Consider the following 18508-nt stretch of genomic DNA (forward strand, 5'->3'; position numbering starts at 1 on the left):
CCATCCTGGACCTAAGAAACCTCATTGAAAACTTAGTCAAAATCAGTGTCTCCATGAAATGTTTTGACTTTGAGAAAACAGCCTATTTTGATGAAAAATATTTTGTTAAAGTTCTGACCAGCTCTACTGTGTATTAAGTATAGTACATAGAAGGTTCACATGGTGCCCAATCAGTGGGGCTTGTCTTCGCACCACTAAATATTGTATCCTCTTCACCAGTGGTTTAGGAACCATTCTGTGTATAGTTCTAATCTCTTGCTTTCTTATGATCTTTTATGCTAATATAGGCTATATGCCATATACATTCCTACATCCCTTCTAACTATGGTCCACTGAAAAGTCATACTAATTGGTGTGAATTTTGATGCCTAACATAATAAATGGAATATTTTGTCATCAGTTTCATAAAGGGTAGTACTAACACTGGCTTAGTTTTTCAGTGGAAGATACAGATTTCATAAGGGTTACAGCAGAGAATTAATAGACACCTTGTCAGACAGTTACTGTTTAGGAAGGAGGTGCAGCTCATAAAAATCTGCTCAGGTAAACTGCATGCATGGAGAAAAGAAGCTTGATGTGTGCAATAAAATTATTCTTCCAGAAATCATACCCAACACATACTTGACTGCTGTACTAAAATAAATTGTCAACTATTACAGAATACCTTACTCCCCCTCCCCTCCCTGGCACCCAGCCACACCGAACAACCCCCATCCTACAGTTTCATATGTATTTTTAAAAATTCCCAGTTTCCTATAGGTTGCTGAAATTAAGGGATTGATATTGCAGCACTTACACATGAGAATGGCTTCGCTCATGTGAGTAGTTCCATGGATTTTATATGTGAATATAGTTACATAAAGAGTTTGGAAGTTCAGGATCTACTGGCTTTAGATCCTGGGCTGAGTACAGAGCCTTGGTTCTGTCAAGGTAGTCACAAGTGAAAGAAGATTTTAGTAGTCTCAGTGTAAAGTCCAGATGACATTTGTTCACGTTACCTCATTCTTTACACTTTTCCACATGCAGTTTAGAAGTGGGCTAAAAAGAGGACTTATTCGAATAACTTGGTGTTGCAGATAAGCACCCCGAGTTGCACACGTAGAGTTAACCCTGGTGCTCTGACAGTTCATTTTCACAAGCACTGAAATTCACCTGACAAGATTCTAGCTCTTTTTATGCTGCCTCAATTGTGTGTGGGGTCTGTAGTGGCCCCTAGGGGGATCCCTGGGGCAGAAGCAGCATATGTTTAGTGTACATGGCTCTACATACATCCCCTCCCCATACATCCCATCATACAGGCAAGCCAGTACCAGATCAGGGATATCAATGATTGGACTGCAAAGCTGTGGGGAGTCTGCCATACATTAAACAGCCTCTGAAGCTGTTGTAATTTATCCCAGGGCTGCATTGATGCCTGGAGCAGTCCACAAAGGTAGCTTAAGGCCACTTGGTTCTTAATCAGTTATACTAGTGGTGTTCCTGTGATACAATTCACATGGCTCTGTAATTTGTTCTTCATTTGGGCTCTTTTTAAATAGAGATGTAAATGGGACTGCTTGTGGAGTAGTGCTGTTCACCTTGAGCAAAGTTACCAGAATCTGGCCCAATGTTAATATATATGGCATAGCATGAGTCCTGGGGAGTGGTAGCCAATAATGATCTAAGAGAGGATTTATGAGAAAGTGTACATATTTACATATCAACAGTGTTAGTATGCCAATAGGAGGAAGAATGGTTCGAAAGCAACAAGAAAAAGTGCTAAGCTAGACACACAGGTGGCTTATATAATTTGGCATGGAAAAAACTGTCGAGGACTTAAAAAAATTTGTTTCTAAATGTTTTAAATAGGCATATAGTGCAAGATGTAGGTAAAAAGACTGGTTGTTATAGCAGTTAAAATGTCAGCAGTTAGCAAAGCAAACAATGTTGGACTAAATCACTGGAATAACATCAGATCACTATGCTACTGACAAAGTGTCTGATGTATTGGGCACAGTTTTGGGTGCCTTATTACAAGGACTATAATAGCAACACTTGAAAAAGTACAAAAGAGAATAACGTGATAGAGATTATAGAGAAGTGGTGACAGTTATTATTCACAAGGAAATCAGGAGGGACATAACTGAGATGTATGTCCCATAAAGGCAGCACAGGCCAAACCAAGGTTTTAAATGCCTCTGTTCTGAGATGATTCATCTTTTGTAAAAGGGATTTACCAACATTAATCCAGGTCTGGATTACTGGTTTAACTCAAACTAAGGTAGTTTCTGCCTGTTCTATAAGTGTGCGTTTGTCTTGGTTCAGTAGGCTAAGGAGTTGGACTGAAATTGAATGAAATCTTTCCCTTCCTTTTAGTACAGAAAGAGAAAAATGGTCTTTTTTTTTTTTTACATCCATGCCAAAAGTGCTGGTGATAGGTGTGCAGCGTGCAGAAACCTCTAGAAGGAACAGAGTCCTGTGCAATATAGACTGAAACGGGATTACAGCATTATGTCAAGTTCTCCTTCTACTTGAAGGCCTCTCCTACCAACTTCAGACTTGATGTACCCCTCTCCACCCTAACACTGGTGCTACATTTTCTCAGTTTGATACAACCATGTCTTTTTGGAATGCAGGTGATATTGGGAGTTTTAAAGGAAGTGCCTTCACAGGATCATTCAGGGATCTGGCTCTGTGAGCAAAAATTCAGCCTTGTAGCTTGAATGATTTTGAAATGTACTTGAAGGTATGTGCCAGTTTCTTTCTGAAACTGCTCTGAAGTTAGCTGTCAAAAATGTATAAAAGCCCTAGATTTTAAGACTTGAGCTGTTGCTCTTTTTTTTTGTTTTGCTTCCCATTGCCCTTATTCAAGCATTCTATTCCAATGTAGGCCTGTGAATATGTGGCCATGCTCCATCCTTGGTAGGCTGAACTGTCACTTCTGTTATGTTTGTGTTGGGCAAAGGAATACAAAAATGAATATTTTCATTCCATTTCTTCCCTCCCTAATGAAGGGATTACCCAGGCTTGAGGTGCAGAGTTTGAGCCAAATCACTTAGCATTTATGAAATAAGATTTTTAAGAGCAATTTACTATGTAATCTACAGGAAAGGAAAGATCTCATATCAGAGAAACAAATACTATGTGCCTTCTGATTACTGTGTCTATACATATAATTTTGTCAGTTGTAGTAAAATGCTTTAAAACTGATGGATGTATTCCCTGATAACTTTCAGTGCAATCAGACAGGCTGCAAATTGTAATGCAGGCTACCTTAGAAATAACACTCTTTGCTCTGAAGATGATTACTTTTTAGAAAGTGTGGAGCACTGGCCTTCTGAAAATTAGGCCATATTAAGGTGTCTCCAGGCACGCAAAATCATTATCACTTTTGAAAAATTAGGCTCTGTTGGTAGCCTCTCTTTTCTCAGTTCCCCAGCAGCACTACTGTTCTGGAGCTGAGCTATCCTATCGTAGGTACGTATAGGCTCCCTGTTATGATAGTATGAGAACACTTCACAATCTTTAATGTGTTTATCCTCACAACACCCCTGAGTAAGGTCCTACCAAATTCATGGTCCATTTTGCTCAATTTCATGGTAATGGGATTTTAAAAATAGTCAGTTTCATATGTTTACATCTGAAATTTCAGTGTTGTAACTGTGGGGGTCCCAACCCAAAAGGGGGTTGTAACGCCACCGTAGGAGGGTTGTGGGATTGCCACCCTCACTTCTGCACTGCTTTCAGAGCTGGGCTTTGAAGGCAGCAGCCAGGGAAGGTACCCAGAGGTGGGTCTGACTTCCCCCACCTAGAGTGGCCGTGCAGGGAAAGAGGAAGTCCCATCCCTCCCCAGACCCACTGGGACTAGTAATTGGAGCCCAGTGCATGGTAGGAGCCCCTGGCTGGGGCACCCCCAGCTCTGCCCCTCCTACTTCCCTACAATAGCTAGATCTCATGGGGGAGATTTGATTTCACAGTCCAGGATGCATTTTTCACAGCCATGGATTTGGTAGCGCCCTACCTGTGAGGTAGGGAAGTGGTGTAATCCTCATTTTACAGATGGAAAATGGAGTCAGAGGCTAATGTGACTTGCCTAAGGTAACATAGGACGTCTATTGCAAAGCAGGGACTTGAACCCAGTTCTCTCCCATGCCCTAACTAGGGTGACCAGATAGCAAGTGTGAAAAATCGGGACAGGGTGGGGGGTGATAAGCCTCTATATAAGAAAAATCCCCAATTATCGGGACTGTCCCGAATAAAATCGGAACATCTGGTAACCCTAGTCCTAACTAACATCCTAATTATTAGACCCATCCTTCATTCTCTGCTTTTCAAAATTTGTGATATTGAAGATTCCCATTTTTAGAGATTTGGACATGACAGCCTCAAAGTAAGTGCTAGTTAATACCATAGCGTATGAAATGCTAAGGTGGAAATGCGGTGGGGGGGAGAGAATGTATTAATAAAAATGTAAAGGAAAAACCCGTGAAAGTGGAATTATGTTTTTTAATTTTTCCACATTACTTAAAACAAGAAGTTTAATAGCACTGTATTTATTTTTTACAACAAAATATTTTCATGTATTCATTTCCTGTCAGTTACTGAAAACTTCATACAAGTCACCAAGGCCCAAATCGTTTAAGGTAGTTAAGGGCCTAACTCCCATTGATTTCAGTGGGAGAGTTAGGTGCCTAAATACCTTTTGAGGATCTGGACCTAAATGTCAGCACCTAAATGTTCATAATACTGTTATTTGTAGCACAGTTTTGTTTGAAATCTTGGTTAGTGATTTAAATCTGTTATACTTTGTCGTTAACATTCTTTGTTTTTGTCAGTGCAAATCCAACAAATGATTTTTTTTAAAGGGCGGGGGGAATTAAAAAACAACAAACAAACCAAAAGAAAACATTTACAGTCCAATGGAAGCAAGGCCATAGTTGTAACACAAAATGTACAGAGTTAACATTGGAGTTTACCCACTTTTAAGATAATACAAAAGCTTTATTCTTTTTATAGTTAATTCCTCTTTGCATAGGATTGTGCTTTATGCAACAGAGTATCAGAGACTGAAATGTATCAACAAAACTATACAACTGCATTTCACTGTTAGATTAGGTCCATATTTGATTTTTTTAAACTTGTAATTATTTTTTTCAAATGATGAACAGAACTGACTATTTAGTTTCACCTGAATACATTTTGTAAACTTTTAAAAAATATGGACAATTCTAACCAGTCACCATTTGAACCAGAAATTCAGGTTTTGATGCAAATTATAGAAGAAAAATATTAAAAATTAATAGTAATAAAAAAAATTCCCCTGAAAACGTATTTTAATGTAAGTAAATCTTTGACTGTTGTATTTCATACAAAGATCTACTTTAACCATAATTGCCATTCTATTCCTCAGTCTAGTAGTATCAGAAATGTATGACATTAAATCATTTTATTACAATATTTATAACATTGCTTTTTTCTCTTTATATAAAAAAACCCCAAAACAAAACCCAACGTGTAGGGCTAAATCTTCAGCTGGTGTAAATCAACATAGCTCCATTGACTTCAGTGGAGCTATGCTGATGCACAGCAGCATTTAGCCACAGGAATTCCAAATCACTTTGACAGACCATGTTCGGACAAGTGTTCTTCAGCCAGCCAGCATATCTATTACTATATGCTGGTAACAGGAATTAAATTTTTGATGACATTTATCATAAGTCATCAAAGCAGTAACAACATGGTTTTTTAAAATAAAAAGATTCTATCAGATATTTAAATAATCTAACACTAATAAGTTGATTGGTGTCAAATGAAAACTGTCTTAAGGCTTACAATAAATTAAAATATCCTTTGGATTTCAGTCAGATACAATCTACAGGGGAAAACTGTATTCAGCGTGTGGGTTTGGAGAGATATCATAGTGCATTTTAAAGTACTGTAGTGGTAAGAATGAAACTTATTAAATAAATTATACAGTGATTTATGTAAAATTATAAATTGGTAAGTAATCACCCTGGTTCCTAGCTATTGGAGTACTGGCAGACCATACGTAGTGCATTGCATTTATTCATTCATTGTCTGTGAAAGCAATTTAATGTATGCAGTGCACGACTTCATGCTGGTACTTGTTAATGGACTGGTGGTAAATCAGTCCACAAAATTCCTTGGAAACATTGGAAAAAAATGAAGCTGTAATACAATAAAACAATAAAGTGCTTTAAATGAGAATCTGTGGTTTACTGCATTGTTTCTTATTTCATGATAGACACCAAAACCAACAAAATGAAAGTTGATAGTTCTCTAGGGTAAGTAAAATTGAGCCTGTTACTTACTGTTAGCCAGTACTTCCATGTGAGTTCAGAAATAATTTGTATCTATTTCTTGTCTTGATGTTAAAACTTAATTTACTGTGGGATTATGGGAGTGAGTTATAGCGCAGGTTGAACTTGCACAGACATAAAGAGGACCATGAATATTCTCTATTTTAAAGTTTTCAACTTGCAAAAAATGTGGATTTAAAATGAAGGAAGCAAAAGAAAGATAGCAACCTGGAAACAGTTCATATCCAGTGCGTATAGCCAGGTGGTTTGAAATACACTACTCAGCTTCTTGAAATAGAAATGGGCTGTTGGGAATGTAGAGAAATCTGAGAGTTTATTCCAAGTCCTCTTGATTGATTACTGCTATAATATGGTTGCTTCTTCCATGGCTTCAATCCACCTGAAAAAGAAAAAAATAGAGGAGCCAGATTTTATTTTGTGGATCAAGCCAACACATGTTAAAACAAAGGGCTCAGAGAAGACTGTATTGCATATAATAGCTCTGTCTAAAGAAGAAATTTAGATGGGTGATTAGAACAGGGTCCTGAGAGCCAGGACTCCTAGATTTCACTCTCAGCTTTGCCACTGACCTACTGTGTAATCTTGTGAAAATTACGTGGGCTGTCTGAGAGTGGGTGTTGAGAGAGATGAGACCCTGGAAACTGGGGGGAGGAGGGAGGGGAAACAAACCTCCATAACCACCCACTCTGCCGCCTGTATATTTTAAGGCATCATTTTATCATTAGTTCCATGATTTTGTCATGCAGCACTAGTAACAAAGCATGTGAAATACAGAAAATGTTCATTAAAGATCAAATTATGAGTCAAATACAGTGGATTTATATGGCCATCCTTATAATGACATCTGACAGATTGCTACATGTTGATCTGTGAATCTGAGCTTCTGCAGTTGCACCTATACAAAGAAGCAAAATCTCCATCTTGCCAAGATGGAGTAATTTCTACCTGATGCTTTAATGCCATCCAGGCAGTTGTATTATAATTGGCTCTAATTAGCATTTTTCAGTTTGATCTGTAGCTGAGTTGCGTTCAAAAGGAAAGGAAATGGGAAGAGGCATGTTAGAGTGAAGAGCGCTGCTCACACTTTATATTCCTTCATGGGTTAGTATGTAATTGCAATTCCATGCGCAGTACCTCTGTGCTGAATTGTTATCCTCCGCACGGAAGCTATAAAACAATGTTTGCTTGTGGTAAAGATGGAAAACTGCATCTGTACTTCCTTCCTCCTTTTCTGGGGCAACTGTGAAACCCAGCAAAGGCAGACTCTCTGTGGCGACTTTATCCTAAAATCAATGTGGAGGGGGAAACACACTTTAGAAGGAACACTTCAAAATAGGCTGCAGTCTACTTGGGGCAACGGATGTCTTTCCAGTATCTACAGTATCTGATTCCTGCTTCTTAATAGGGCTTCCAGGAGCTTCTGCAACTGGAAGCCCTATTAATATTAAAAATGAATAATCTGGTGCTGGATTGAAAATCCTAGAGAATTATGTTGTCCAGTTACTAGGTGCAGCCTTGGCAGCAGCAGTGGAAGTATCCTTCACACATTGCTCTGCCAAAACCCTGAACTCGGAGAACTGCCGCTGGGATGCAATTCTCCATATTCATTCAGCCCTGTTTAGACTACTAACAAGAGGTTCCAATTTAGTACCAGTGGTTTATGTGGCTCAGACTTAGTTCACCAATCTATGGGCCACTGAAGATCTGATGGGAACAATATCTGGTTACTATTATCTTTTGGCTAGGTTTGTATCAAGGGTAGAGGGATGAAAGATCCTATATGTTATTACCAGTCCCCTAAACCATTATTTACTGAGTGTCACCTGTGTTTGGTGGCATCCAGCTCTGGCTCCCGCTCCCTCCACAGCCCCCACGGTTTTGTAACAGACTCATTTTCACTGTCTCACACCGCATGCTTGCTTCTAATGACACCATTTTACAATTTATGAGCTGGTAATGCAATTCATTGTTAATTTACTCCCAAGAAACCTCCATGAATTTCACTTGCCAGAGAGTTTACTATACAAGTGGAATAAAGAAAAACAATAAGCCTTAATTGAATTGCAGTTTAACTGTTACTGAGGGCTGCAGTTTTGGTCCCTATACCTCTATTAAGGTGATGTTGGGGTTTTGTTCTTTGTCTTTTTAGATTTTAGTTTTTCTGTTTAAGATATAGCCAAGGTGAAGCATACAATGCAGTTAGGCACCCACAGCTCTTTCACATCTCAAGAGGGGTTATCGCTAACACCATGTGCAACCTTTTAAGGATAGTGGAGGCGTCCACTCCATGAGGGGCAGGACTTCGTTCTCAGGGCCTGATTTTTCTGATGAGCTAAGCTCTGACAGCTCCAATTGAAGTCAGTGGGAGCTATCGGTTGCCTGCACCTCTGAAAATCAGACTCGAGATGTTTTATTTTAACCCTAGAGGAACTCGAGGCCAACAGATAAAACAGAAGAATGGGTGTCAACGTTACTATAGTTCTAATCCTTGATCTGCCCTGACTTGGTTTGTGACCTTGGTCAAGTAATGCAACCTCTTCATGTCTCAGCGTCATCTATTTATAGGGGATGATAATACTTCCCTACCTCTAATGGTACGAAAAGTGTAAAAGTTAATGTTTGCAAAGCACTTTGAATATTTAACATGCCAAGTGGTAGTACTACAGTCGCTTGTGCTCTGAGCCCTGTGTCTTTCGTTCAGCAAAAGTGGCCCTGTTTCAGGGCTTTCAGTTATGAAGCCCATTAGTCAGATCACCCTTGCATCTTCTTTTTCTACAATAGAGGTGCAGCTGGTGGCCACCCTTTCTTTTCACATGAAGGAGGGGCCTGCAGAGGCTGCTCAGATAAATATGGAGAATGGCATGCTTCCCCCTCTATTCTTCACCAGCTGCACCTCCATATTGAAGTTCATAGCTGCAATCTATCCAATGGGCATATCCAGTCTACTCCGGTGAAATTGGGGCAGTCCTTTAGTTCCTGGAAAGCTGCCATTTTGAACTTTGATTGGACAAAGCTTGGGACTTCCTTTCTTTAGAAAGAACTCTTATTTATGTAACAGTCAGTTCTCAGCTACTGTCTCACAACATATAGGTACTGCACCAGAGAAAAGTCAAAGAGGATTTTAAGTCTTTATATATTGATCTGCAATAGCTTCCTGACAGATTAAACCAGGCCTCTTCTAACTGAAATTTACAATCTGCATGAAATGTAACAAATGTACTGAGGAAAAGGAATTTGGAAAGCAGGCCAACCAGGGGTGGGGATGGGATGGGATTCCAGGCCTGGGACACCATAACATATTGAGGTGATATAATGCCACTGCATCAATACAAAGTATTTTCATAAAGAACTATTACACAAGAACTAGTACAGTGCTTCTCAAACTTTTGTACTGGTGACCCCTTTCACAGAGCAAGCCTCTGAGCGTGACCCCCCTCTTATAAATTAAAAACATTTGAATATATTTAACACCATTATAAATGCTGGAGGCAAAGAGGGGTTTGGAGTGGAGGCTGACAGCACGTGATCCCTGATGTAATAACCTTGCGACCCCCCTGGGGGGTCCTGACCCCCAATTTGAGAACCCTCGAACTAGCAGGTACACTTCTCAAATTGCATTTGTCACAGGTAAGGAGTGGGAAAATGAATTTGACAACAGGACTGGGAAATTCTGTCATATCAGGACAGGCAGTACCTCACTTGCTGTGTAAGTGTAGAGGACTTTGCCTTTGATAACAAACCAGAGCTTCTTCCAGTGCCTTTTGCCTCTCTTACACCTGCTGAGATAGCCACTGATAGAAGATCCCTCTCCTGAAGCTGCCACCTGCATAGGGGATAATCAAGGGATTCATGACATCAAATCCTTTTTCCCCTCCAAAGCAGAAAGCATGCCATAAACGAGGCCCATTTAAAAAAAAACTACACATATTCCTGTTTACTTAAGAATATAATCAAGGAGTGAATCAAAAATACTGAGATGGCATAAATCTGAGAGTAATGTAACACAAGAATGCTATTCTGCATAAGAGCATTGCAGTATTTATCTTAGGCCAAATACTGTTCTCACTGACACCAAAGAAGACCATTAAATCATTCTGGAAGCCAAGTCATTGAAGCCATTTGATTGTTACTGGTGCAGTTGAGGAACTGAATGAGTCTCCTTTTCCTTGTCTTGTTTTTATATATTCAAAGGTGCATGTTTCAAGAGGGGAAGGATAGTGTTATGTCTAAAGCAGAAGAGAGATGGATTCTGTTGGCTTGGCAATGGATTTGTGGTGTGAACTTGGGTAAGCCACGTCTCTATGGCTCAGTTTCATCTGTGAATACTCCTTTCTTCAGTATTATTAAATAATTGACACCCTGGAGGGAGGGAAGGAGTGTTGAAACTTAATTCATTAGTGCTTGTAAAGATTTTTGAGATCCTTGGGTGAAAGGTGGTATATAACTGCAACATAGTATGCATGATTAATTATAATAATTCTGATATCTGAATAAAAACAAAGAGTGAACTGAGGGAAGGGACTTGAAAATCAGCCTTTGATAACAAAGACACAATAGGGGAATTAACTGTATTTATACTATTGTTCTGTAGCAGGTTGGAGCATGAGAAAGTCCACCAGACCCCATGTAAGTCATCTGGGAATGGCTTTGGGATCAAGATTGTGATAGAAAGCTTCCTTTTACTAAATGTGTGCTGCCACCTTGTGGTTAAAGAGGCAATCTCTATTTTTCATAAATAAATGGAGCTGAAATGTTACTTCTCTAACTTGGTTAACCCTGATAGTCATGTTGGTTTCTGCAGTATCTTCCAGGAATGTTTTACATACTGTGTTTGTACAGTATCAGGGGGTAGCTGTGTTAGTCTGTATCCACAAAAACAACAAGGAGTCTGGTGGCACCTTTAAAGACTAACATTTATTTGGGCATAAGCTTTCATGTGTAAAACACCACTTCTTCAGATGCAGAAGAAGTGGTGTTTTACCCACAAAAGCTTATGCCCAAATAAATCTGTTATTCTTCAAGGTGCCACTAGACTCCTTGTTGTTTTTGTGTTTGTACATTGATCCTTGTTTCAATTCATCACAAACAAAGTTAAGAGAGTCCTAGGCGAGTACCTTCCTTTCATGGAAGGTAATTACATGCACATCACAAGGTCCAGATCATGATCTCACTGCAATCAGTTAACTAAAGTTAAATTCCCAGGATAGGGCCCTACATGTTTAGTTGAGTAGACAGCATGGATAGTCAGAGGTTATTAATGTAGTCAGATTTTGAATCTGATGCTTAGTTCTAGAAGGGAAAACAATATATTTGGGTGAAATCATGGCCCCACTGAAGTCAATGGGAGTTTTGTCATTGACTTCAGTGGGGTCAGGATTTCATCCATTTATTTCAGATAGGCCAGGATGAGCTACAGGCAACACAATTAAACAGCTGCATTCATCAATTGCTTTGAAAGGGCTAGCTTTTACTTTCCTCGTCCACAACTCTCACTGCCTGGATTCGAAGGTAGTGCGATTGAAATGCATGGGGCCACGCTGGAAATAAAGATTGGAGTAAGGCCACAGAACAGCTGGATGGCAGTGGTTTCTGGTCATTACCAAACTCCTGTATTCAAACTAGTGACTTCTGTAACCCATCATTCTGATGCTTCCTCTGAGCTTGTTATTAGACCTTTAAAAAGCTTCTGGGGTTGATGTAGATGTTAAGATTTAATTTAAATATAGGGAAAATGAAGGTTAAAGGCTCAGCTGACTTGGTCTTAATAGGAAGCGGAAACTATAGTGACAGCATCCGATCTTGGAGTGTTTTGTATTTCGCCCTATTACACTGAGTAAAATGTAATCTCATGATACAGAGGATCTAGAGTGGGCTGATCCTGCAGCAAATAGAACAAATTATAAACAATGAGATTGAAAGCTACTGTAGTGCTAACGCACAGTCCCCTCAGGCTAGTTTCCTTGCCTTTTCTCAGGCAGCGTTGGTCCTACCTCCATAAGAGCAGAAGGGATCTTCTTTTGTTTCTTGAAGGATGAGTAGTGAATATTGTGGAAGACGGAGGAGAAGGCACTGCCTGAAAACCTGGATGAAGTTGGAGGGAAGCTCACACTTACTGGCCGCTCTACAATATTAGGAAAAATAGGAAGTGGGAAAGAATGGATTAACTGGTGCAAATCCTTAAGTTAAGTCTACAACAGGAGATGTTAAACTCCAGGCGAATGCAAATAGGGATAAGAAAATGCAATGCTGGCCCTAACCTATAGTTGCTTCATCTTCCTTTAGCTATTTTCTATCAAACTCCCCTTGTAAGGCTGGTTAGCAGAATTACTGTTCAATGAACTTTATGGCATGCCATGGTGGACGCATCCCCTACAAACACACACGGCTTGTATGGAAGATGACAAGGAAAATAATTGTTATGTTGTGTTCTCATACTTAATGACTGTTCAAGAGCATTGACTATGTGTCTCTGCCATCTGCTCACTCTACTTATTCTGATTGCTTCCTGGGGCACCTCCATGGCAAATAAATAGCTTCATTTTGGCGATGTTCTTTCAAGCCTGAACTTCTCTCCACTGTGTTTTGAGCACAGGAGACAATTTATTCCACCTCCAGGACATACCCTATCAACAAACCCTATAGCCCTATCAACAAAGACACTATTGTACCAGTCAGTACCATCACCTGAGTTACAGTTCTTCTGAGTCTCACCTGTGTCAATACATGTCACCTGGAAAACCTGAATGGAGCACAGCCCTGGGTCAGTACAGCCTTGAGTTGTCCCTTGGCTCAGACCACTATGACAGGGTCAGTGCATGTCTTCCTTCACTAAGCAATAACAGTGCATGTCCGCTGTGCTGTTAAAGCTGATGTGTGGATCTCTTTAACCAAGCAGAAAATACTAAATTGCACCTGTCCCTAGTGCCCTACGCCTAAGCCCTTAACGAAAAAGCTCTTGCCTATAAGTTGTCCATACATTTGACCTTAGCCCCTCACCATGGGAAATGCTAACTCCTTGCACTGAGGCAGATAGGTGTCAATAGCTTCTTTAATTTTAAGTAAGTGCTTTGCTTTCATTAGCACTTCATTGGAAATTACAGGGAAGCGCTGTTAGTTGTAAACAGGAAGATAGTACCACGTATTATTGCTTATTATTCTAGTTCATCAAGAAGTCACAGGAAGAATTTGAGGTTCCAGCTCGCTAAAAGCTTCTCACCCACCATGCAGTCTGCTATTTCCCCAGACCTTGCATTTGTATCACTCTTAATATAGCTCATACCTATATCTGAAGGAGAAATTCCTTCTAATGAAGCAGAACCTTCTCTCTTCATGTGCAGGTAGCATTTTTATTCCACTCCTCAAGGAATGAAGAGGACTCACCTCTCTTTCTCAGTTCTGAGTAGCAGCCATCACAGACTTTTGCTAGTCGGTCTTTGAGGTACGTCAGGGGATGCTTATTTCTTGAACAATTTCGACATATGATCTGCCACAGAAAAAATAGATATGTATCTATGTACATTTCTCCATACCAGTGTACATTACCAAACAGATCATCTGGGCTGGTTGGCAGGGTAGAGGCAGGATGGGCTAAATTTGGCTCTTGACTAGACCAGTATAAATAAGGATTACTCCCTTAACTTAATTGTAATTACTCTAGATTTCCATCATTGTAAACTCAGAGCAAAATTTAGCCCGGTACATTTAATTGCCACTTCATTGTTCTTCAGTTCTCACCTTTAAAATTCTTCTTTAGCATGATGTCTACAAAAATCTTGACAACGGTTAGGCTGCTGATGTGGCAAGACCACTGTCTGTCATGCTGACCAATATATAATCCCCTGCCGGTTTGTCAGTATTCATCTGTTGTGTCTTGTCTTATACTTAGAGTGTAAGTTCTTTGGCACAGAGACTGTCTTTTTGTTCTAAGAAAAGGAGTACTTGTGGCACCTTAGAGATTAATAACTTTATTAGAGCATAAGCTATCGTGAGCTACATCCATTTCATGCATCCGATGAAGTGAGCTGTAGCTCATGAAAGCTTATGCTCTAATAAATTTGTTAGTCTCTAAGGTGCCACAAGTCCTCTTTTTCTTTTTACGGATACAGACTAACACGGCTGCTACTCTGAAACCTGTCTTTTTGTTCTACGTTTACATGGCGCTTAGCACAATGAGGGCCTAGTCCATGACTGGGTGTCCTAGCTGCTACAATAATATAAAAATTAGTAAGCATAATTGTGCAATAGTTTTATGGTCATCTCCATGGGGATTATACATTCCCTGATATAAAAATTCATGCTGGCAATGGTACCACTAAACTGGAGTTGATCATGCTGTTAATAGTATCATTTTCAGAAGTGGATTGGCATGTCATACTACTACTCTGCTTGCAGAGGCAGAGAAGTATTTTGTTTGTGAAATTGAAGAATCATTGAACTAGGATTAGACTTTTAGTGGGGCAGGATTTTAAAATTAAAATCCAGATTAAAACTGACATAGTGGAACATTAACTGAAATTGAAAGGTGGCAAATTTAAAACTGATAAAAAGAAATGCTTTTTCACACAAGGTATAAGTAGCCTGTGAAGCTCAATGCCAGAAACCATCACTGAGGCTAAGAGCTAAACTGGATTCAGAATAGGATTGGAGGCTTTATGTGGCTATCCAGATTTATAATAGAAAGAATTAACACAAGAACCAAGAACACTGAAAGGGATATAAACCTGCATGTTTCAGGGCATCAACCAACCATTAACTAATTGGGCTTAGGAGGAAATGATCTCTGGGGGCAGATAATCAAATAAGAGCCACTGCAGAGTTTCTTGTACTTTCCTCTGAAGTAGCTGGTGCTGGCCACTGTCAGAGACAGGATACTGGATTAGATGGACCACTGGTCTGATCCAGTCTGGCAGTTCCTATGCATCACTCGCTTGTGAAGTGATTTAAGAACAATGGCCATAGAGAATAGGAGCTTTGTGCATCTACATTCCCAAAAGCTTTGCAGCTTTCCATATCTAAAATGTAAACCAGCAACTGGAAAACTGGTAGTCTGATTGCTGCATTGCCCCAGTGCTACTGGCATGTCCCCTATGAAAGCTCTGCTCGGCAATGTATGTCTCATGACCCTTTCATTAGGTTGAGTACCCAGTCTTTAGGAATTAGTTTGCCACTCAGCAGAATCTTAATATTGTTCCAACCAAAGTCACTAACCACTGAATGCTTAATTCTCATTTGCAAAGCTCTACTGGCAGTCTTTCTGAGGAGTCAGATTCTTCTCTCTGTACGCAGGTGCAATTGTGCTGAAGTCAGTGCAGTTGCAGCTAGTGTAATGAAGAGGAGAACTTGTCCCAGAGGCTTTCCCTACTGTTGATGAGTCTGAATGAAGCTGAATTTACGTGACACTTACCTTCCCACATGCATGGCAATGATGGCGTCTCAGAGTGAGGGTAAAATCACAGCCGCAGTTCATGCACATCATGACGTGGGACACAGGTACCAAAGTTGGAGGCCTCTCACCCAAGGATATTCCCAGCCTTTCCCTTAGCTTAAAACAGAAAGCGAAGAAATACCCAGACTTCCAAAGCATACCCAGTTCTGCTAATGCAACTCCCACCTTACCTGCAGCAACATCTGCTGAACTGCGCTTGCCTTTCCCCACCCCCATTTCTGCCAGTCCACCTCATTCTTGGCACACAATCCCTGTTTTTCAAGTTCTGGGCCCCTCTTTTATTCTGAAGGATCCCAAAGTGTTCCACAAACACTTTACACATAGCAGCACTGAGATGCAGTCAATTCTGGGGTGGAAGGTGATACCAACTAGTACACCGCATGTGATATAATAGCAGAGCCCCCATCTGCAGCTGGTGTAAATTGGTTCAGATCCACTGAAGTCAATGGAGCTGTACTGGTTTACACTAGGTGAGAATATAGCATCTATGTGCAATTTTGGCTGAGACCACCTGGGCATATTCATATTCTTATTACGGTATTCATGAACACTTTAATATCCAGAAAGAGAAGATGGTTTTTAGGTCTCAATCAAAAAATCCCGCATCCCCACCATAAGCTGCCTGGCACTCAATGTATCAACCTCAGAATGAAGAAGGCTACGTTGACTATTGTGCAGGCCACTATCTTTTGGGATGGTTTTATGACCAGTGGAAGGGGCTGTTTAGAAGTCACCAAACTCCTTTCACTTGTAACTCAGACCATGATTTGGACCCAGATCTCCACGGAAGACAGTGGAGTTACTCTGAATGAATGGGATCCAAATCTGGCCCACATTTTCTATCACTGTTCTGCACTCATAAACTCCTTTGCTGTTTACCCATATTTGCACACGTCTGTTACCCCACCCAGGTAGGTTTGCTATGGAGAGAATTAGACTCATGCAGGAAGAAGGAAAAGAGAATTCAGCCTTAGCAAAACTCTTTTGGATCTGATTCTCCTCTCATGCTGGTGTAGACAGGAATAACTATTGAAGTCAATGGAGTTGCACCAGTATAAACTGACTGTTAGGTTTCAATCAGGCCGTTTTGCTGAGGGCTTTAGTGGTCGTGAGTTAATGATCCTTTGTGATAAAATTGTGACAAAAGGATTACTGATGGCTAGTTTTGCTTTTTTACAGTCATCTGCAAGGAATATACTTATTTTTGATAGCATCTAGGATGGTAGCCATACAGGGCTAAATCTGATTAGTGTTACTACATCAAAACTCCCATTGACTTAAATGAAACCCACAGTATGAAGTGGAATTGCAACGTTTAAAATTCCAGTAGCAGCCACAGCAGGCTGAATATTAAACACAAGTGCTGTGATGACCTTTGTCATTTAGCCCTAGCATGGTGATTTATATAAAAATAATTAGAATACTCTGCCATTAGGGAGTTTTTCCTTTTCCTTTTTTTAACTATTCAGATGGCTTTGCATCCTCTTAGGCAATGCCAGGACTCATTCTTACCTCAATACTGTTGTGAAAGGTAGATGCATTGTGAGCTTTGTAGTCATCTGGAATGGTTCTGCTGATGCAGCTATACCACTCGTCCCTTTCAGAGCATGAACTGTGGAATGAAATACAGCAACACAATCAATGCCATGACCTGCAGTGACTGAATCAAGAAGCTTCTGGATCAAGGGAGAAGGCTCCAATCTACTGACATTTTGCTTCTCTCATCAGCATGTTGAATTATTAATCATAGAATCACAGGGTTGGCAGGGACCTCAGGGGGTTATCTAGTTCAACCCCCTGCTCAAAGCAGGACCAATCCCCAATTTTTGCCCCAGATCCCTAAATGGCCCCCTCAAGGACTGAACTCACAACCCTGGGTTTAGCAGGCCAATGCTCAAACCACTGAGTTATCTCTCCCTCTCCCCCACATTAATTCTTTGGCCAAAAACAAAATTAAATGTTGGACTTCTGATATTTCTGATTGGATTGATACCTAGGATGCTTGAGACATTATGAACATGACTGGGACGGCCAAAATGCAGTCTGGCCATTTCTGGCCCACGGATTTTCCAATGTGGCTCAAGGCCACTCTTACTGTAATGTGGAGATTCCAACGTAAACCACATGTGGCAGCATGCAATGCTGCTTCTTTCATCTCTGTGCTTGCCACTCAGAAAGCAAGAGAACTGCATTCCAGGGCATGTAGCCTCTGCCTGGGTTGCTCAGATCATGGTAAAGTATTGCATGTTGATACTTGTCACCTCTGTGTTAGCTGCTTAGGTAAAGAGGGAGAATTGCATGCTGGGACGGACAGACACACACACGCACGCACGACTGGTTTCAGTTTATTCCATTTCAAGCAAATTAGATACTGCCCTCAACATACTGGCAAGATGCCAATGTGACATTTTGTTAGGGAAATTTTGCATTCCCCTGGATTGGAGAAGCTATGGTGGGCCAGCCTATATTCCACCTTGGTCCCGAGGCCCACCGGGGATATCAGTTGGCGGCTCCTTCATGGAGCCGTGAGCACGGGTGTGTTCTTGGCACGGTTCACCTCTATCCCAGACACCTGCCCCTTTTGCGGTGTGAGTGAAACCCTGGCATACATATATCTGGAGTGTACCAGGCTGCAGTCCCTATTCCGGCTCCTCACCAATATTTTATTACGTTTTTGGTTGCACTTTTCCCCTCACCTTCTTATTTATGCATTCCCTATCCGCAGCCCCACAAAGTCACGGGA

At 40.6% G+C, this 18508-nt stretch overlaps 1 protein-coding gene and 1 long non-coding RNA gene across 2 annotated transcripts in view; one reads left to right on the forward strand and one right to left on the reverse strand.

The window, feature by feature from the left end:
* LOC144268330 (uncharacterized) overlaps positions 1-18508 on the forward strand; it is a 63180-nt gene that overhangs the window by 5874 nt on the left and 38798 nt on the right. The window lies entirely within an intron of this gene.
* Positions 6581-18508, reverse strand: part of FGD5 (FYVE, RhoGEF and PH domain containing 5) — a 141126-nt gene continuing 129198 nt past the window's right edge. The window contains exons 14-20 of the mRNA XM_077823061.1: positions 17278-17377; positions 15724-15861; positions 13701-13803; positions 12285-12441; positions 10015-10143; positions 7455-7603; positions 6581-6699 (exon numbers count right to left, since the gene is read on the reverse strand). Coding sequence (XP_077679187.1) covers positions 6581-6699; positions 7455-7603; positions 10015-10143; positions 12285-12441; positions 13701-13803; positions 15724-15861; positions 17278-17377 — 895 coding nt within the window. The remainder of the gene's footprint in view (positions 6700-7454; positions 7604-10014; positions 10144-12284; positions 12442-13700; positions 13804-15723; positions 15862-17277; positions 17378-18508) is intronic.

The sequence above is a fragment of the Eretmochelys imbricata genome, chromosome 7 (genome assembly GCF_965152235.1).
Source record: "Eretmochelys imbricata isolate rEreImb1 chromosome 7, rEreImb1.hap1, whole genome shotgun sequence".
NCBI classification, from domain to species: Eukaryota; Metazoa; Chordata; order Testudines; family Cheloniidae; genus Eretmochelys; species Eretmochelys imbricata.